Here is a 21,958-nt window from a genome sequence, read left to right as displayed (position 1 = left end):
AATCCATCAGTGGGGAGGACAGTGAGTGTAAGCGGAGCCCAGCGCAGCAGCATCTCTGAGCTGGGACGTGAAACTGCTCCTAGCACAAGGGAGAAGTATTTGCTCACACTAAGGCCCACATACTGGCAGGTGACCACTTTTGCTTTTAGTTCTGATGATCTTTTTTATTTTCTATAGGAAAGGATCGGGCCTTGTGGCACTGTTTTCCTCAGGCTTTCTAATGACATTGTCCAGGTCTTTGTCCCACTTTAATGTCTTCACACTCTGTAGGGCTGCATCACCCTGCCTTAGAATAACTGGTTCTTTCCTCTTTTGCCTGTGGATAAGCTTGCCTCGGCACCTTATTAGCAGATACACGGAAGCCCACGCCCTTTACTTCTGTAAAGTGACTAAGAATTTAGCACAGCAGGATTTTTCTACCACCTAAGAATCTCAGTCCTTATTAGGCAGCTAAGTGATTCTTAATGCCTGTACTTAACAATTCAGAATTTAATCTTTGAATCAGTATGAAGCAGGAGGATGGTTTTTAAGGGGTATTAAATATTTCCCTTAAATTAAATTGTGGCTAAAAAATATAGTTTATACACTCTGTGTTACAGCATTATTTTCTAAAGGAGAATTTTATGGGACTCTAGGACTGTACCAATATCTCCTTCAAGTATCTTGGTACATGAAATCCTGACATTTTAAGTCGGTGTATCTTTTGCAGAAAGAATACACAGTTCTGGATTCTTTCAAATAATACAGTATTCAGACTTGACACGAAGCTAATCAAAACAGAAAAAATATATTAAAATATTTAATAACACAATTCTGATACGTATAAGCAGATCGGAGTTAGTAATAAAAGAGGTAACACTTTATTTTAATGGTAAACTTTCATGCTAACTTAATAATACGTGGAAATGCAATATAAACTCATTTTCATATAAAATCTTTGATCCCATTTAATTAAGATCTCAATACATACAGAAAACATTTTTTCCTTTGCCTCTTCGTTGCTCTTTTTATTTTGCATTGTTCTGTGTTTTGTGTGAGGGCTTTGACTTCCTAAATACAAAAATCAGTCTTTCCAGGACTCAGAGCATTGCTTATGGACAACCAATTCTGATGAGAACCAACTAAAATATCAATGGTGTGATAAAGGCAGTATGTGTAAAAAGGAGAGGGCTGAGGGAAACAAGCCCTTTTCAGAAAGTATCAATCTCCAAATGACACATGGCCACAAAGCAGTGTGCACAGAGTATACTAAGTAAGGTTTTCGGGTGTACTCCTAAAACAGCTGATGACTCACAAGAAAGAATCACTAATAAAGTGGTGTAACTGAGATAACCCTGAACAAAAGTGATGTAAGATCCAGATACTTGTATTTTTGCATTCTGATTTGTTTGTTTGTCCCACTACAAGGTCCTCAGTGTGTGACATATTTTATAGCTAAAACATTTTCTTCTGAACACAGTCTAATTACCAGTATTGTGAAGTTATTTTAGTGGTACTAACCAAACCTTATAAACCTATATGGTAAAATTGAAATGATAGACAGGATAACCATATCATGGTTTAAAGGAAGTTAAAACTATTTCGGTGACAAAACATTTTGTTTTCTTTTCAAAATAACCCTAAAAAGAAGAAGAATTGGGAAATGTATGTTGAACAATACCTGACAGTTAGGTTCCCGGTCTACACCGATCTGCTAGTAAGATGTTTCAACAATATTATATTTACGATAAAATGGTGAATTATGAAAGGGGGATTTTATTGCCCGTATTAAATTTGGGAGCTAAAAGAGAAATAATTACATGAGACTTTTCACTAGGGACCGAGTGGCAGGATAGACTGAAATAAAGCCTCAGTTTCTGAAAGTTTAAATAAAACCTGCTAATCCTTTATTATTATTTTCCTGGAAGAGAAAGAGTATGTTGGCTTTGGGAAGTAACCTTAGATTACATGGAATACAAAATTAATTTTAGTTTTCACATGTTGGCAATACATGTTAATTTGACATTGAAAAATGTCTTCCTTTGAAAAATGATGAACTACCTCAATGTTTCTCATAAAGGCTCTTTGGTGATTCAAGGTAGAAAAATGCAAGTGAGAGACAGACTGTTTACAGTTAACCCTCTACCCTCATATTAATAAATTTAAGGAATTATGAGAGGAGCTATACAGTAATGATATATGCAACTCTTAGATAATCCATCAACAACACAGAGATTTGAGACTGGACTTACTTACATCCAGACCAGTGGAAATTTTGGATTTTCCAAATGCATTCATTCCAACTGCGTTCTTACTAAACAAGTCATAGGATTTTGTGCATTTCTGAAGCTTCCTTTCCCTGCATCAACTTGCAAATTCAGAACAGTATTTATATGTGTGCTTTTTGGATATGGATTAGCCTCCTAAAGTACATAATTCCAATAATTATCAGTGACAGAAGGGATGAATAAATTATACTTGAAGCACAACAAAATCAACAGTAAAAAATGGTTTGCATAAGTTTTTCCTAATGCATGTACCTATATAAAATTTAATATTCTATACAGCTGATAGGATCCTGAAAGACTCCCAATGAGTTATTAATCTTGAACTATACCACTGCCTGCTTTGGGACAAAGAATAAAATAGAATTTAAATGCTGCAGATGTCATGATGTTTTGAAAAGCTTTTTAAATTTAAGCACAGAGTTATGATGTGAATTGCAAATTCTAACAGCCTGGCTGAGTGAAATATCAATGCTGTGTTCATTCCTTACGCCAGAATGCAAAGATTAAGCTTCAGGTCTTGTCTTGTTCACAATATTAAAGCCAAAAACCATCATTCTCTCTCCTTGCTGAGAGCTTAGCGTGGGGCCACTAAGTGACAGGAGACTGTTTTCTTTAAACAGACAAAGAATATTACAAACAGATTCACTAGGTAATACTGACAAAAGGGTAGAAATGTCCCACATTATTCTTACTTTTGAAGACTGGCAAGTGCCTGAAGACCACAGCACTCTATCTTAATTCATGAGTCTGTGCTTTGATTTAGCATAGTATGCACCATCAAAAGAAAGTTCCATTTATTTATAACATTTGACATAAGGGAAAACTGTGCTGATTAAAAAGAAGTTGCTTTGTATGTTGCAAATATATTTTTGAGGAGAAGTTTATTATGCTTTCATTTTAGTGTGAATGTACTAATCATTAAAGGTGTATAAAATCTATAAGGAGACTGAAATGATAGACACAAGTCATTTTTCTCTTCAGTATCGTCCTTTTTATACTCTTTAAAGTACCTGTGGGAGTTCTGCACAATGATATTCATAGGAAGCAAACAGCTGGAAAGGGCAGGAGGAATTTTCTGTTCTAAGATCTTTCAGTGAATGCAGACCAAATACTCAATAAGGTGATATTTATCTGGACACAGGCCTGAGAATTTATAAAAGGCTTCCAGGCCACGTTCACCCCTGAGCAGGACCATCTCCCACATACGTGTTTATCCTGAGAGGCAACTATATACAGATCATGGGGTAAGTAAGTTCCCTGGATACAGCTTAGATTCAGTTTGACAGATCCTTGTTTTAACTGTGCCACATTTTAGCCACAAGAGATACCTTCAGCACTGTGCTTGTCTACCTGGCCGCTAATGATAACACGGTCCAGGGAGCAGCGTAAGGGTCGGTGAAGGTGGAGATGGGAGGGCTGTCCCTATGTTGTCGCCTCGTGAATACGTGACTTCATTCACAGCTGCCTTTGCACCTTGGGAGAGTGTGCATGCACATACACACAGCAATGCACTGGAAAATTCTGACAGCTCTGGAAACTGGTACAAATGAAGGTTATTACATTTTGGGATGCCTCCACTAAGGTGAAGATGCCTAACTAGAAGTATGCTGTTATTTCTGTGGATTTTCTCTAAAAAATTTGTTGCTATTAAGAGGGCTCTATGAACTCCTGAAACATTTCTTAGGACCTTTTTGGTGAATTCAGACCATAAAGGGACATGTGTATATGTGTGTTTATAAAGGCATAATAACTCTGATAAAAAGGCAGATTTTATATTTTCTACTTTGATCACCATTCTTCTAGCTGGTCTTTTCTCCAGACCACAAACTTGCTTCTTGCTGTCACAGATCTCTATAACACCCATTAAAAGAAGCTGCCTCAACTCTAACAGTGTGTTCTTTGAGGACATTTCATGCATTATTTTCTGATGCCCAGACAAAGGAGGAAAACGACAAGTTTACTAATAATGCAACAGCATGATGATTCTTACACTGGGCTTAGTTCTGGCAAGAAAGAAAAGAAAACCCTAGGAGGTCCAAATAATTCCCCATACAAAATTGTGTTTACAAATATAATCTCGCCTTAGCGGAGTAGAAAGCCAACTATGGTTGGAACGTGTCCTGCAAACATGGCATTACCAATGCAGTTTATAGCACCAATTGGGTAGGGTCCGTGGCACAGGACAGCAGCCCACAAGCTGTGCCGAAAGTACAAGCATCAATAGCCCTGCGTGTGAAGAAGATCTTTTATCCTTCACACATTTAGAGCCTGTGCTTTTCTATTTGCAGTGGCCTGAAATGGCAGGATTTAGCTAATAAAGCTCTTGGTAAGGCTATTTCTTTTACAAATTTACCTTTGACATTTTTTAAGTAGAACGTATTTTTAAAAAAACCCAGTTAAGAAAAAAATAACCTTAGAAGACTTGCAGGTAACATGGCATAAACTCATCGTTAATGAGAACAACAACATTAATCTACTGGAGGACAGAGTCCTGAAGGCTGAGCTGGGCACTGTCCTGTCACTATGTGATTTTCCTCTTGATGATAGTGAGCTCTTTCTGAAGGTCACTGAACTTGGGGCGGTTTTCAGGTTTATAATCCCAACATTTCATCATAATTTTAGAAATATCCTCTGGACAGTGCTGGGGTGCTGACATCCGGTATCCTGAAGACCCAAGAGAAGAAGAACAGAAAATTTAGAATGGCAATAAGATTTAAATATTCACACAGGGCACTACGCAGCTTTTAAATTTTAGTACCTTATTTTACAGATAGATAGAAACAAAAAATCCATTTCAGGGCACACTGATGCAGAATTCAATATTATAGAGTCATAGACTCACCTTCTAGTTTAAAGAACATCTTTTTTTGTTCCTTTGTCAGAAAGTCTGATGTAAGAATACAGCATATACAAATGCATATTTTAGTTGCTCCAATATTTGCTTTCAGAATTAGATGCTGTGGGCAGAGTTTTAATAAATCATCCCTACAACCTGTTTTTCAAGATGAAGAGGAGGGTTTTATAAACACTAATTCAATAGTGAAATAAAAATGAATATGAATCACATTCATATTCCCGGCACTGTGTGTATAGATGGGTGTGGAAGGTAGGAAGGAAATTACAAAGGCATCCTCCAATCCTAATCTTCAAAAGTGCTATAAAAGTCTCAAAAACGTCTCCCTGATGACTACCTACATTTCAATTTGCAATATTATTAGGGGGGTTACTTAGGGTAGAGTCAAAGATAAGGGGTTGAGGAACACCACCCTAACTATTTCCCTTGAAGACAGTAAATGGCACAACCCTGAAGACGCTATGCCAGGCAGGGAAGGGACAGAAGAAAGCCTGTAGCTCTCTACTTTTAAAGTGTTGGAATCCTTTAAAATGCGTGTTTGTTTTTGTTGTATAAGATCACCCATGGGGTTCAAGAGCAGCTTTATCTAACATCTCTGCTCTCTTATGTACCCCAACAGTGTGGAACCCCTCCCCACATACACACCCTGGCAGTCTGGCCAGCAGACAGCGCCTGGCCCTGGGGCTGGCTGTGAACACCAACCACCCGGGTCTTCGGCTCACCTCTTTCCACTTGCTCTCTTGCTTGCTGATTTGTCATTCCAGGGTATGGACAGACCCCTAAGCTGAAGGTCTCCCAGAGGAGGATGCCAAAGCTCCACACATCACTCTCAGAACTGTATCTCCCTGGAAGGGGAACAACCACCATAGGCAGGTGAGGCACAGAGGACAAGTAGGTGGCCCTTTCCGGTTATGTATGTCTATGTCGGTTACATATTAACACACAGTCATGTGCCACGTAATGGCATTTTGGCCAATGATGGACCACGTATAGTAGTCCCACAAGATTACAATAGAACTGACAAATTCCTATCGCCTACTGACATCATAGCCATGCTAACATCATAGTGCAATGCATTACCTTTTCTATGTTTAGATACACAAATACTTACCATTGTGTTCCAGCTGCCTACAGTATTCAGTACAGTAGCTATACCGGTTTGCAGCCTAGGAGCAAACAGGCCATATCATATAGCCTAGGTGTGTAGTAGAGTACACCCTCTGGGGTTGTGTAAGTACACTCTATGTTCACACAACAGGAAATTGCCTAATGACACATTTCACAGAATGTTGGTAAATGGTGTGTGATTGTATTAAAACTTGCCAAAGGAACTCAATAGCTAGTCTTCCTCTTTAGTGGTTTTACATTGCAAGACTAGTAACATTATCAATTAAATGAACAGTCTTCAGGCTGCTAGATTAATCAAACTAGCTTCCAAATCAGTCCCTCCTGACTCCCCGGTGGCCATGAACAAATACTCAGCCAGCATACAAGCTTACTTTCCCTGTAGTATCTGAATGAGATGGACGGTTTATGTAAAAAAGATACACATTTGTACCCATCAGCGCCTAGGAGATTAAATAAGTTGGATTCCTGCAATTTTGTCTTCTGCCTGCATCATTTTCTTGCCTGCATCATTTTCTTTCCTCTAAAATTACAAACAAACTTAAAGCAATAAGGAAAATTCCTTAACTTCAATTTTTTACTCATCACTGTTTATAGATATTCTTACATGCTTAAAGGTCTCATTTTCTCCACTGATAGTTTCATTTATGGAAAATATATTTTTCTATGTGTTTTGAATATAGTGGAAATTAACATAGCTGGCTGATAAAAACAACTTCCTTAAATTACGTGGTGCCTTGTTTTGTCAAAATATTTTGGTGCACCTGTTTTACTGAGCTACGTGAGCTAAGCTCTTAGAATTTTTGGGGTAGCTTTCTAGAGAAGCACAGAGATAAAAACCCACTACAACATGTTTTCTGGAGATGGATGTGAAATCAAGGGAGGGGAAGCAGAAAAATGCTTTCTGATCTCTAGCCTCTCCAAGAGGCTAAGAGTTTCCTAGATGTTTTTAACATAGTTATATTTACTTTTACATATAGGGCATACATTGTCATAACTAAATTCCATTTGCAGTGGTATAAAAGTCTTCTTAAATGATTTCATTTTCTCTCCCTCTTGTAGCTTCCTGCCTCAACTCCAGGATTTGTAAATGCCCCCTCCTCTAAAAATGTGGTATTGCTTTAAAATAGGATGGCCTTTTCTCAAAAAAGGTACATAAAATGAAAACAAGAGTTATGCCTGCACTATGCTAACTGCTCTGACGTCAGAGTTTGGAGTGTACTTACTGATTATCAGCTCCAGCTGTGTGAATTAGCTTCCTCCTTAGTAGACAGTAATTAGGGACTTTCACTGTGCTGTTTGGTAAGAAGATTAAGTTTCTTGTCTGGATATCAACTCTTTTCATGGTTGGCATCCAATAATTTAATACTTTTCATGAAAGTCATTCAATGGCTGCAAGTCAAAACTAATTCTTTGAGAAAGTATAAGTTGTCAAATATCTTACTTTGTGAGGTAACATCTGGGCAGAGACCAAGAAGTAAACCAAGATCACACTCCAGAAGTGACAGTTCACAATCCTGACTTTTGAACCTGGTTTTGCTGGATAACTTAACTGGCCAAGAGTAACTTACAGTTGTATAGCATTTTGCTACTTTTCCATGTCTCATTTGACTCTCACAATATCCTGCAGGGAAAATGTCCTATCATCCTCATGTTACAAATTAGGAAAGGTAGGTGCAGAGTAGTGGATGGCTTGCCGAGGTCATGTAGCTAATGACATAATTGGGAAGTCTGGTCCTGATGAGTGATGCGGGACTCTTTTCACTGAAAATCCTGCCTCCTTCCCATTTCAGAGTATTTATTCTTAGCCATTTATGAGAACATAACAGTATCTGCCTCCAGGAAGGGGAATTCTGTGGCTTGAGAGGGATGGGGGAGGACCTTACATTTCATTACAGGCCCTTTAGTATTGCTTGATTTCTTTTTTTAAAGCACATGTATGCATCAAATGCTCAACATCTCTAGAGAAATGCAAATCAAAACCACAATGAGATATCACCTAACCCCAGTGAGATTGGCCTCTATCAAAAAAATCTCAAAACAACAAATGCTGGTGAGGATGTGGAGAGACAGGAACACTCTTACACTGCTGGTGGGGCTGCAAATTAGTGCAACTTCTGTAGAAAAGAATTTGGAGATACCTCAAAGAGCTAAAAATAGAAATACCATTTGATCCAGCAATAGCACTATTAGGCATCTACCCCAAAGAGCAAAAGACATTCTATAATAAAGACATCCTATAATAAAGACATCTGCACCGAATGTTTATGGCAGCACAATTCACTACTGCAAGGATGTGGAAACAGCCTAAGTGCCCATCAATTCATGAGTGGATCATTAAAATTTGGTATATGTATATGATGGAATATTACTCAATTATGAGAAATGGCAGTGACCTAGCACCTCTTATATTTTCCTGGATTGAGCTTGAGCCCATTATCCAAAGTGAGGTATCACAAGATCAGAAGAGTAGGCTCCACAAGTATTCACCGTCAAACTGGCACTGACTGATCAACACTACGGTGCTCACACGGTAGTAAATATTCTCCAGAGATTAGGGGGTTGGGGGTGGGGTAAACTCACAACTAATGGATGCATCATATTTTCAAAAATTAAATAACAACAGTAATTTTAATTCTATAGGCCTAAGACAAAGTTTCAGGGAGGTTTCTTTCATTTACCCTGACCCCACACTTCATGGGAGATTTATTCTGAGGCAAGAGTGAAGAAAATCAGTGGAAAACACCCTTGGAAATCGAGGCAAAATCTTACCATCAATTACAAAATGATATTTATATAAAAAATGAAAGAAGTAACCAGAAATAAGGACTTTCATATTTATATTTCCTCTTGTTAAAAAAAATGCTAGGATTTAAGGCCAATCATCAGTAATTTTAGTCTGTGAGAACTAAAACTACTTCTCAAGGTTGCCATAAGAAAGCCTATAGATTCTTTTAGGAACCCCCTCATTGGATTGGATAACAATACTACAAACTTCTCCTTCATCTACCACTGTAATTTCTCCCTCCTTGTCATCTAAATTGTTCTGTTTCATAAAATCATAAATAATAATTAAAGACTGCTAAAAAATGTCCCTCACTGCTAGCAAAATGCTTAATTTAGGTCTTCTAGAGGTATTCAGAATTAGAACTTCAATTTATAAATATAGTGCTTTAGTCAGCTTGAAATTCAACTAAAATACACTGTGAAGGAGAGGCAGAATTTTACTTGGCATAATTGTTTAATAGTAAGAGGACTTCTAATGGCTACATAATCTAGAGAATCTGGCAAACTGGGTTAAGAACAAATTCGGGAGGGCTGGATTTTACTGGTAAGACTTTAGAGACTCCTAAGTCCAGTTATATCTCCTTGGGTGCTGAAAAACCTTCTGTGTAAATCTAAGTGTTAAAATCCTATCTTTTATCCTATGACTGTTCCCCTTAGTAATATAATCCTACTGTAATCACCACCCCCAAAAAAACCAGTATGAAAAATAGCAGGTTTACTGTTTTCTCTAGATTCTAAGGAATAGTGCAATTAGTTTGCAACCAGAAGAAAGCTCACAAAAGCCTCTCTTGCTAGCACACACGAAGATAAACTAAGGGTGAGGATTAGTATCTTGGGGTATCTGTACCAGCCACAACCAACTTATAAACCAATTACATTCAAAAGCTTTATCTGGAAAAAATTTGGTATTAATACTTCCTCAAAAGGCTAAACATAAAATTACCACGTAACTCCTAGTATACAGCCAGAATAACTGAAAACGGGTACCTGTGAACAAGGGTGGCACTATTCACAGTAGCTAAAAGGTGAAAACTGCCCAAATATACAACAGATGAATGAACAAATTGTGGTATGCCCATTCAATGGAATAATATTCAGTCCTTAAAAGAATGAAGTACTGATACATGTTACAACATGGATGAACCTCAAAAACGTTATGCTAAGCAAAAGAAGCCAAACGCAAGAGACCATGTATTGTACATGAAACATTCAGAGTAAGTAAATCCACAGAAACAAAAACCAGACTGGTGGCTGCCAGGGGCTGGGGGAGGGGAGAATGCTTCATGGGTGCAGAGTTTTATTTTGGAGTGATGGAAATGTTTTGGAACTAGATACTGGGTGCACCACATTGTGAATTGTACTAAATGCCACTAAATTTTTCACCTTAAAATGGTTAATTTTATGGTATATGAATTTCACCTCAATTAGAAAAAACTTTGTTTTTCATTTAAGGCATTTATAACTGCTTTAACTTAATGCCTACATTAAAAATCATTTTTCATGAAGTAATTTTTCATTTTAAATCAAAGAATCATTTTATGATATTTTTATTCAAAAACATGCCATACCCACTCACCAATTCACGGCTCACATGCTGCTTCCCTTAATGACAATGTAATTTCTAATTTCACTTAAAGCACACTCTGGTCTTTTCCCCCCCTAAATTCTTGAGCTGTTATCCATCTTGTTTCAGCCCATTTCATCCCAACCACAGATAATACAAGCTGTATTTATTTCCAATTATAATGATACGTGAAAATTCAAGTGAAAAAAAATCCCTGCTGTTTTAAAATGTAATTACCATCTCCTTTTTCCTCAAGATTTACACCAGTTCCAGAGACTGAGATTCAAAGAAACTCCATGTCAATTTCAGAGTGAGAAACTAAAGAATTGGCTTAATATTTTAGGAACCTAACATTAAGAAGAGGTTATTGGGCTAATTATAAGACATTCAAAAGAAATGGTCCAGAGCCACTTTTACTGTGTATAATCTGACAAGTAAAAATAACCTTTTTTTGGGCAAAATGAAAAATTCTCTGATATATAGTCATATTTAAAAGTGCTTATATCCACTTTTTTAATCTAGCACTCTTACATATAGAAATCTGATCAATAATTTCAAAGAATTAAGTTTGTGCTCACAGGTATGAATATTTACTCATATTGATCGTCAAATGGTTCTGTTCTACCCCTGTAACATTGCTTATGAATGTTTTGTGCTGATGCAGTCCATTTTTACCACCAAAAAGGAAGCCAGTCTATTCTTACCATAATTAAGAGCTTCTGGTGCTGTCCATTTAATGGGAATCTGCTTTAAGCCAGAAGATGAATATACTCCACCATCCTCTTGACGAGACATTCCAAAGTCACTGATTTTCAGAACATTATTTTCACCTACTAGGCAGTTTCTTGCAGCAAGGTCCCTAGGTTACAAAAAGACATAGAAAACACCTATTAAAACAAATTGAAAGCCGCTTTCACATTTATAACTTCCACACTTTGCATTTTTACATTCGCAATGTATTTATAATGAGGTTAAGAATGCTTGTGATTTACCAGTCCTTCCTATCTTTTCTGTCATAGGTAAAAATCATCCATAAGAACATTTGCATATGGAACAGGCCACATGCTGGTTTTCTAGGCACCACATATATTTCCATTTAAATAGAAAAGCACTGATTCTAGGGTTAAAAGAGAACATCACAGAAGAAAGGCTATGCAAACTTGGCATTATTTCTCCTTTGACTGGCTTTCCTATGGCAGCATTTCCCAGCAGTACTTTTTGTGATGATGAAATGTTCTCTGTCTGTGCTGTCCAATGAGGCAGCCATTTGCCACATGTGCTGTTGGACACCTCAATGTGACTAGTGTCACTAAGAAGCTGAATTTTTCATTTTATATATTTTTAGCTAATTAAATTTAAATAGCTACATGTGGCTGGTAGCTCCTGAAGGACTATCCCTAGAGCCTCCCAAAGGTTGGGAAATGGCTCAAGTGCCAGAGAGGCTGGCAACTCTTGTTCTACCCCATCTGCAACAGGCAAAACCTTACATGATAATCTGGCCCTGTCTCTCACCTCATCTTGTTTCACTCCCCCCATCATTTACTATATCTCAGCCATATTGTGCTTTTTTTGGTCCACAAATTCAGGATGAATTCCCTAAATGAGGCAAGCTTATTTCCACCTCTGCACTTAGCCATTCCCTTTGCCTGGAGTGTTCTCCTATACTTTTGCATAGCTGACTCCTCTTCATTCATTCTTACCCCCAATTCTCTCTCCTCAAGTCTTTCCTGATCACCCTTTTCTGCCATGGAATATAGTAGTGAACAAAACAAAAAGCCTAATTCTAGCGGGGGACACATTAAATTATACCATGTAGGATTGGTTCCAGAACTTCCCTTGGATACCAAAATCTGAGGATGCTCAAGTTCCTGATATAAAATGGCATAGCATTTGCATATAACCTACACACAATCTCCTGTATACTTTAAATCATCTGTAAATTACTTATAATACCTAATACAATGTAAATAATTGTTATACTGTATTGTTCAGGGAACAGTGACAAGGAAAAAAGTTTGTACAGGTTCTGTGCACACACAACCATACATTTTTTTCCCCAAATATTTTCCATCTTTGGTTGGTGGAATCCATGGATACAGAAGGCTGTATATAAAAAGGATAACACATCATGATCAAGTGGAGCTTATTCTAGTAATGCAAGGTTGGTTCAACATTTGAAAAGTAATCAGTGTTATTCACTAGACTAACAGAATGTAAGAGGAAAACGTGATAATTCCAATTGATGCAGAAAAAGCATTTTCAACCCCATTCATGATAAAACTCTCAACAAACTAGAAATATTAAGGAACTTTTTCAACCTGACAAAGGACGTACACATAAAAATTCAATCACTGACATCACACTTAATGGTGAAAGACTAAATTGCTTTTCACTGAGATCAAGACAAAGATGCCTGCTTTCAACACTTGTACTCAAAGGGATCTCTGTTCTGGAGGTCCTAGTCTTTGAAACAAAAGATAAAAGAAGAAATAAAACTATTTGCCGATCTAATCTTTTTTATATAACAGAAAAGCCCAGGGAATTTTTATAACAAGAACTATAATAAATGAATTTAACAAGGTTATAAGAAAAGATTAATATACAAAAAGCATTATTGTAATATATAAAAAGTATTGCATGTTAGCAAATAATTTGAAAATATAATAAATTTCATTTACAGTAGCACCAATAAGGCGAATACCTACGATAAATCTAGCAAAAGACAACTAAGTTCTTACACTTAAAAGTATAAAACTTGCCTGAAAAAAATCAAAAATATGTAAATAAATGGAAAGATATTCCTTATCCATGAAGTAGAAGACTCAACATCAAGATGCAAATTCTTCTCAAAGTGATCTATAGATTTAAAGTACTCCCAATCAAAATTATAGCAGATATCTTTGTAGAATCAGATAAGCTGATTCTAAAATGTATATGGAAATGCAAGGGTTCTATGATAAAGTAATTTTAAGAAAGATGTACAAAGTTGAAGGACTTGCATAACCTAATTTCAAATCCTACTAGAAAACTATAGTTATTAATACAGTTTAGTATTGGTAAAAAATATATAGCTCAATTGAACAGACTAGAGAGAAGATCCAGAAATAGATCCATACATATACAGTCAACTTTTTTTTTTTTTTAAACTGACTTTTTGACAGAGGTACAATGGCACCATAGCATGCACCTTCCAACCTTAGTCAGTGGGCCAAATGCCACTACCCTTGGTCAGAATGAGTTTTTATTCACTGTAGCATTTCAGTCATTTATGGGATTTCATTGTTGGTACTTTCCTTATAGTAATACCTATGTTTTACAACTATATATACTTCTGTTGTCATAACTATCTTCATTGTACCACCAGCTTAGAGATTTGTCCTCTGAAATGAGGATTATAGTTCTGAGGGGCCAATTTAAAACTAATTTAGAGATACCTTCAATTCATTGTAAATAAAATTTCAATAACATTTACAGAAAATGTTACTTCCTCTGGGCTGTATTAAGTTCAAGTAAATGGAAATAGTATCTTTTTGAGATAATCTATGAATTAAATAAAACCTTAGGCCATAAGCATGCACTGCATACTCAACGTTTGCCTAATATTCTAATAAAGGAGATAGGAAAAAGGATATGGTCTCTGGGCTGAGAGGCTGACAATCTAATTTGGGAGATAAGGCAGACATACACGTTTCTTCCTTTTCTCTCCATTCCCTTCCTTATTAAGCCTACTATTGCCCAGGCCTGAGTCAGACACACTAGTTCTCCCTGCCTCTTCACGTAAGAAACTGCTAGAGAACCACCAGTGTGAGCCTGTGTATTACAGACAGCAAATCCCATAGAAATTCAGAGGTGAGAAATCCCATAATAGGCTGGCATTGTCATTCGCAGGAGGTATCAGAGATAGCTATATCTCACCACATGCAGAGGAAAACAACAGCAAAGGCTGCTCACTGCCAAAAGGAGATGGAAATGTTCCACTTACGTCTGCTGAGTAATCCTATTTGAAGATTCAAAGTCAGCCTTCTGAGTGTGTACCGTAGCTGTCTCACAAGTCATACACGATGTGAGATAGGCTAATTAAGGATCAAACGAGAACAGAGAGCAGTTACAGAAACTCCAATGCCAGCAGGCAATGGAGATGAGTGCATTTTCTTCACTATCTGGAAAGCCATCTGGGTACCTTGTCTTGTGGCGATGTTCACTCTTGCAGCAAAGACACAGTAAGCCAGGAATAACCACAAGGCTGGCTGAGCCAGTGTTCTCCTTTGCAATGCTCCTTTGGCCCAAGTTGTTTACTACTTATAAGCTATGATTCTACAGAGTCAGGATTTATTCCTCATGTAGAAAACGAGTTAGAGAAATATTTACTTTTTTTTTTTTTTTTTTTGTAATACAAGAACTATTTCCACCATGTCTGGATAATACTGAGCCACAAACAACTACTAGCACTCAGGATGAGAAAACCTCTTTAAGGCCCTGAAGTTTCCTCATTCTGATTAAAACCAACAACCCAGGTAGTGGGAAATAAATGGAGCACACTTCATTTGCTTTACCATGTTCTGATAAAGAGAAGGGAATTATAATATCTTATTGCATAAAATATATATATCTAGATACTTGCAAACATACTTTTGGACATGTATAGAAGCACCAACTTTTTAAAATATAAGTACACATTCTTTTCTAAGGATTTTTATATCATTTATACACAAATACATGCTCTTCAAAAATTTAAACACAAAAGAATGTGACCAAAAGTAAATATCCATTCAGTCTTTGATAATCCCATTCAAGACCCATTGTTACAAATTGAGATATACCCTTATTCAATGCATTTGTGCCACACGTATGTATGTATTCACATACAGGTAAAACCTGGCTTTACCTGTATGTTTCTTGTTCTGACATTTACTCAAATATCATTTTATGTCCTTTAGAAAATGTTACTACTTTCCTCCACACAGGCCAACTTTATTGCTAGGTGGATTTATTTACATATTTTTATATTTATTGAGAACTGTGAGTACATTTTTCTATTTTCTCCCTTTTATTCTTAGTTGACATCTAAATAATTATACATATTTATGGGACAAAGAGTGATATTTTGACATGTATATACAATGTGTAATGATCAAATCAGGGTAATTATCATACCCATCACCATTTATCATCTGTGTTGTAAACACTGAAATCTTCTCTTCTAGCTTTTTCAAAATATACAATAAATTATAATTAACCATATTCACCCTACAGCGCTGCAGAATACCAGTGCTCACTCCTCCTATCTAGCTTTTGTATCTATTAACCAACCTCTTTCCATCCTCCTCTATCTCCCACCCTTCCCAGCCTCTAATACCTACCATTCTACTCTCTACTTCCATAAGCTCAATTTTTTTTAGCTCTCACATATGAAAGAACATAGTATTTACCTTTCTGTGCCTGACTTATTTTACTTAATATAACGTTCTCCAGTCTCATCTGTGTTGTCATGAATAATAGGATTTCATTCTTTCTTATGGCTGAATAGTATTTCCTTGTTTACATGTATCCATGTTTTCCTTGTTTGTCTTTTGATGGACATTTAGGTTGATTCCATACCTTAACTGTTGTGAATAATGCTGCAATAAACTTAGGGGTGTAGGTATCCCTTTGATATACTGATTTCCTTTCCATTGGAAAAATACCCAGTAGTGGGACTGCTAGATTATATATTCTATTTTCAATTTTTTGAGAAACCTCCACACAGTACACATAATGGTTGTACTAACTTACATTCTTACCAACAGCATATAAGAGTTCCATTTTCTCTGCGTTCTTGTCAACATTTGTTATTTTTTGTCTTTTTGATGATAGCCATTCTAACTGGGATGAAATGATATCTAATTGTGGTTTTGATTTGCATTTCCCTGATGATTAGCGATACTGAGCATTTTTCATATATTTGTAGTCTTCTTTTGAGAAGTATCTCTTTAGGTCCTTTGCCTGCCTACTTTTTAATCTGATTATTTGTTTGTTTGCTTTTGTTTGAGTTCCTTGCATATTCTGGAATTTAGTCTCCGCTCTGATGAATAGTTTGCAAATATTTTTTCCCATTCTTCAAGTTGTCTCTCCACTCTGTTGATTGTTTTCTTTGCTGTGCAGAAGCATTTTATTTAAATATATAGTCCCATTTGCCTATTTTTGTTTCTTTTGCCTGTGCTTTTGAAGTCTTAACCATAAAATCTTTGCCCCAGGACTGATGTCCTGAAGCATTTCCCCTATGTTTTCTTCAAGTAGTTTTCTAGTTTTGGGTCTTATGTTTACGTCTTTAATCCATTTTGAGTTGATTTTTGTGTGTGGTAAAAGCACCAACTTTTAAGTATTACATCATTTACCAGCTCTTGGACCTTTACAAGTTTACTTAGCTTCAGTTTTCTCATTTGTAAAATGGGGATAATAATAGTACCTACCTCATAAGGTTTTTGTGAAAATTAAATATGTAAATTGCTTAGCACAATACATAGAAAATATTAAGTGCTTAATAAATGTTAGCCACACACAGATGTAAAACTGCACTTGCAGCATAGCAAACTTGAATTTAGCCTCAGAAACTATGTGGTGGAGAATCAATGTCTTTTTCCCTTTCTAATTAGAATAAACTATTTGATAATTTTCTCTTCATATTAATATAAAAGCCATTTAAGTTAGTTCTCCTAGAAACAACTTATATAGTATTTACTATGTGTCAGGCACTATTTGAAGCACTTTTCATATATTAAGTCACTTAGTAACTACTGCAATTATGATCTCCATTCCTACAGATGATGAAACCGAGGCCCAGAGAGTTAAGTGACTCGCCCTGGATCACGTAACCAGTAAACGGAAGAAAGCAGGCATTGAACAACTAACTGCCCAGGCCCAGAGTCTGTAATTTCCGCCACCTTCTATAATGCCTCTCAATGCTTCTAGTACTTCTCTTTTGGAAAGTAATCTAACCACACCTTAATCTGTGGCCAATGGGTATAACTTCTGAATTTTAAAAAGAGTAGCCAAAATTGGTTACCTTTAAGAAAGGAAGTGGCATTTCAGACTCTCTTCCACCTCGGGAAAAAAAAAAAAGCCCAGAAACAGCCTATATATTAGTAATAAGCATATGAAAAAATCTGTTTTCTAAAGGAGAAGCTGAATGTCACCAACTGCTTTAAAACATTATGAGTGTTCTGATGGCAGGAGAGTGGGACAGTCTGTAGCTTGTTGTAAAATTTTGCATACAATAATAGAAATGGAACCATCAACTGTTAGAGCACATCAGGAAACTGAGGTTGGGCAAGGTGGGTGTCTTTGGCAACAGACGTGCTGTATGGTACCTTGGGTTTTTATACTGGTCAATACCACGGCCACTACTTAACTGAAAGTGATGGGATCAGAAATTGACCAGAAAACAGATAACCAGCCGGATTCTTTTGCAAGTCAGATGTTGCTTATTTCCACTTTACCATCTACCTGATATTTCCTTTGAATAAAATACATGTAAATATGAAAATCTCCCTACATTTTTCATTTTCAGTGCACTGCTGACTTAACTCCCAGTTTACTGTTCATCATATTGTCACTCATCTCCGTTCTTCCCTTTGCAACCTCTTTTACCACACTTCACACCTCTCCCTATGGGGTCTGTGCCTATTACTAATGGGGCACTTATTTCTCAAAGAGGCCCCAAAGGAAGCCTCAGCTGCAAAACTGAAAATTAGTCCTGTTATTAAAGTGTGCCTATTTTCCTTCTTTAAAAAATTGTTCTAGTGCCACAGACTTCTAGGAGGATGGAAACAGAAGGACTGCCTCTGTGAGTGCAGTTATCAGCCAGGTAAGAAGTGAGAGTTAGACCATAATTTATGCTTTTTGCTGAGGGTTGGTCTAATGCCCTGTGGTCCATATGATGAGAGCCAAAGACTCGTTGTTCCTGAAGGATCTCTCCTACTGCCTGTCAGGACACTCGGCATACTCAGTATTTGAGTGTCATTTACTTAAAGCCACTGCTAAAATGCATATATGTTACCTGTGGGGAAGGAGCCACATATTGCCACTTACGTTTTTTCATAAATTATTTGAAAAAATAATTGAATAGACATTATACAGAGATTAGGATGACAGGGCAGATATGTTCTGACAGTGGGAAAGAAGAGGAGGAAAGGGACAGTTGAACAGTACAGGGAACTGGGTGAGACGGGGAGGCCTGGGTAAGGCATAAAGTGGGCTCCTATGGAAAAGTCAATATGGGCACTGAGGGAATATTTAAGGGCGTGATAGGGCATTGGGTGGGGCAACAATGTGGATGTAACTTCTAAAAAATCTGTATACTGGTAGCCCTAATGTGTTTATTGTCTACCAGGTTATCAATAGCAGAGGAAGCTCCCCACTGGGGGCTTGGATGTCTTGACCACTGAGTCCATTGGTTAGACTGGAGCCAGGCTCCACTGCACTGCACGCTCTGGAGAAACACAAGACAACCAAGTCCACTCTGACATGGCGGACTGAATGAGAATCATTTCCAGACGACGTGTAAGTCATGTGGCTTTACTTAAAAGGGTCATGATCAGCACATACACAAGTGCTTACTTCTTTTGGCTCTTGTATCTCCTTTCTGTGGGTGAGTTTCCTATAAGAGAATTCTGGTTGGACAAGTGCAAACTCCACAAATTCTTTTCTCATCTTAGAAATCATATTCCTAGATCGTTAAAGAAAGTGAACTCATAATAAATATGCATATTGAAAAAAAATTCAGAACCAAACACATGGTGATAATACTTGTCTTAAATTTAACTGAAAAACTCAAGGGGACCTTTCTTTGCATTTAACTACTGTGATTAATCTGGATGGTTTATAGTTTTGTAAAATGAGTACTTTATTTGTGTAGTCAGACATAAATCTCTCTCAGTCAATGTTTCTTCCTATCACCGGTGGGCCACACTGTGAAATGAGATACCAAATCTCTAGAGACTATCTCTGGGTACAAATTTTAAATAAATATTGATCTATTGTTAAATCTTGTAATAAATAATCTGGTCTGGAGGAACTGGGAGAGGATATTGAAAACATTGATGGAAAGTTAATGTTTTAATCTCTTTAGTTCACAGAAATATACCAAATCCCAATGGGTAATTCAACAACAAAACTGAGCTCTGTCGTAAGCATACACGTTAAAGGCCCATAGCCGTCTGAAGCTGCAGTGACATGCACTGCAAGGAGCTGGCCCCAAAGTTAGCTTCCGTACTGACGGCAAGAGCCTCTACTCTTAAAAGACTTCCGGAAAGGAGATTTAAAAAATATCAACCTACTCCCATTCTGAGAGTGTAAGAAGTGAAAACAGAAGCCACTTGCCTGAGTAATAAATACTGTAACTTAAAATATTACACTTGGATGTGATAAGTCACCCTGAGCAATAGACAGAAAAGTGACGAAACCACTGCTTACTGAATAGCCATCATGGCAATAGCTATCATTATTGAGTGCTTTATATGTGCCCCGTACTATTTTAAATGTTTTTCATATAACCCATGCTCTGTCAATATTAAATTTCATGCATACTGATTTGTAAGTTAAATACATTTCACAGATTTTTTTTTCCAGAGGCATTTATACAAACATCTGCACAGCTGGAAGTTCTGGACTAGGGACTGGGAGACAGGAGTTCTTGTTCAGTGTTTTCCTTAATAAACTGCATAAGCTTATACATCACACCTGGGAAATCAGAGCACCAGTTCTTGACTTTTCTGTGGGTTGCAACCAAGAAACACACTTCCCAACTCTGTTAGCGTATCAGTAACCAGTTACTAAACACCTACTATGTTATCCCTAATCCTAACAATCACTCAGAGGGATAGATATCTCTATATACAGATAAGAAAACAGGCTCAGAGATTAAATGACTTGCCCAAGATCATATAGCTGGTAAGTGGCTGAGTGTGAAATCTGTCTTGCTCCTAAGCCCATGTCCTCTCAGTTTTCCACAGTGCTGGGTGTTCTTTTGGTTTCTTTGAAAATACTATTCATTTTACCTTGATGAAAGTTATACTCTTTAATCCCTGAGGAGATAGATTTCCACCATTTTGTTCCTGAGACTTGTTTTCTTTCCCATTTAAGCTTAATGAAATAGCATCCCTGACTTAGTGCTTCGGCTATGGAATATAGGACACATTGAGAGAACTAAAATATGCATTATTTTTTCTTTCCTATTTTGTATAAAGGCACATAACAATACTCCATAATCACTTGTTATGGTTTATACTCTCACAAAGTGGTATACATAGTCACAGTAAGGCCTACATTAAGATATAAAAGGCACATAAAGGCACAGAGCAACTGTGTAATCTAGATGCAAAAGGTGCCATAATGAGCCTCAGGATCATTTAAATTTTTATAGTCTGCAAAATGTTCAGCTACTAATGAACAAATACACTCTAATTATAGTGGAATGCACCTAGATTTAAGTACTGTATGATCTGCAGCTCATGCAGTGGTTAAGTCTTTGTAGGATTATCTTCTCTGTTCAAGTGATGCCACTAACTGTGTACTTTGCTAAAAGGGTCAATAATGGACTATGTCTCCTAAATTCTCTCAACCACACAGAACTACATGGCCAACTTGTGCTTTTGGCTCTGGTTTAGTGATGCCTAATAGACTCCTAGGCCATACTCCTGAATGGAAGAGGAAAGACAGCTTCATCTGACATACTGTCACAGAAAGTGTCTTCAGAACAGTTTTGGCTCTATGTACACGGAAACTACCTAATCATACTTATTGTGGCACCACTATCCTGTTAATGGAAAACACTTTTCAGTATTTATAGGAATTCAAGAAAAGTAACGATTTTCTTTTATATATATTTCAGCAGTTCTTTCCTTGCTTCCCATTTACATTCTTTTAAAATGAAATTTTCATTATTCCCATTTCAATTTCTAATGTTGCTTTCTATGTCTATGAAGTGATATCCCAAGAGACTTTATAATACATTTCCCTTCAGTCCTATGATTGCTTGCAGTGTACAAAACCCAAATAGGAGAGTCTAAGTTATGAATACAGGTCTATTTTATAATAATTCATTTTTATCTTGAAACAAAGATCTGAAATTCAATTTCTTTTCTGTCTCTATATATTTTCTTTCCACAGGCCAGGAAAGCATACTTTGTTCAATGTTAATTCTGCATTATGTTTGATAAGACTTTATTTTTTGTGGTATTATATTAAGACCTGATATCATATACATAGCCATTTTTCTCTTGTAGATCTACAAAAGTTTCTAAAAATATTTACCTAAAATATTCACCAAATATCTTTCTATGATTAGTTGTTCATCATTCTATGATTCTTTGATGTAATCTGCAC

At 36.8% G+C, this 21,958-nt stretch overlaps 1 protein-coding gene across 2 annotated transcripts in view; it reads right to left on the bottom strand.

Annotated features, from left to right (window-relative positions):
* Nucleotides 1-4,693: 4,693 nt before the first annotated feature.
* FER (FER tyrosine kinase) overlaps nt 4,694-21,958 on the bottom strand; it is a 369,146-nt gene continuing 351,881 nt past the window's right edge. For both annotated transcript variants that reach the window (XM_045565690.1, XM_045565691.1), the window contains 3 exons: nt 11,302-11,456; nt 5,844-5,966; nt 4,694-4,931 (listed from right to left, as the gene is read on the bottom strand). In XM_045565690.1, coding sequence (XP_045421646.1) covers nt 4,789-4,931; nt 5,844-5,966; nt 11,302-11,456 — 421 coding nt within the window. In that variant the 3' untranslated portion in view covers nt 4,694-4,788. The remainder of the gene's footprint in view (nt 4,932-5,843; nt 5,967-11,301; nt 11,457-21,958) is intronic.

Source organism: Lemur catta, chromosome 12, assembly GCF_020740605.2.
Source record: "Lemur catta isolate mLemCat1 chromosome 12, mLemCat1.pri, whole genome shotgun sequence".
In the NCBI taxonomy this organism is placed as follows: domain Eukaryota; kingdom Metazoa; phylum Chordata; class Mammalia; order Primates; family Lemuridae; genus Lemur; species Lemur catta.
Note: the sequence above shows the minus strand (reverse complement) of the source record. Positions and strands in the feature narration are given on the sequence as shown.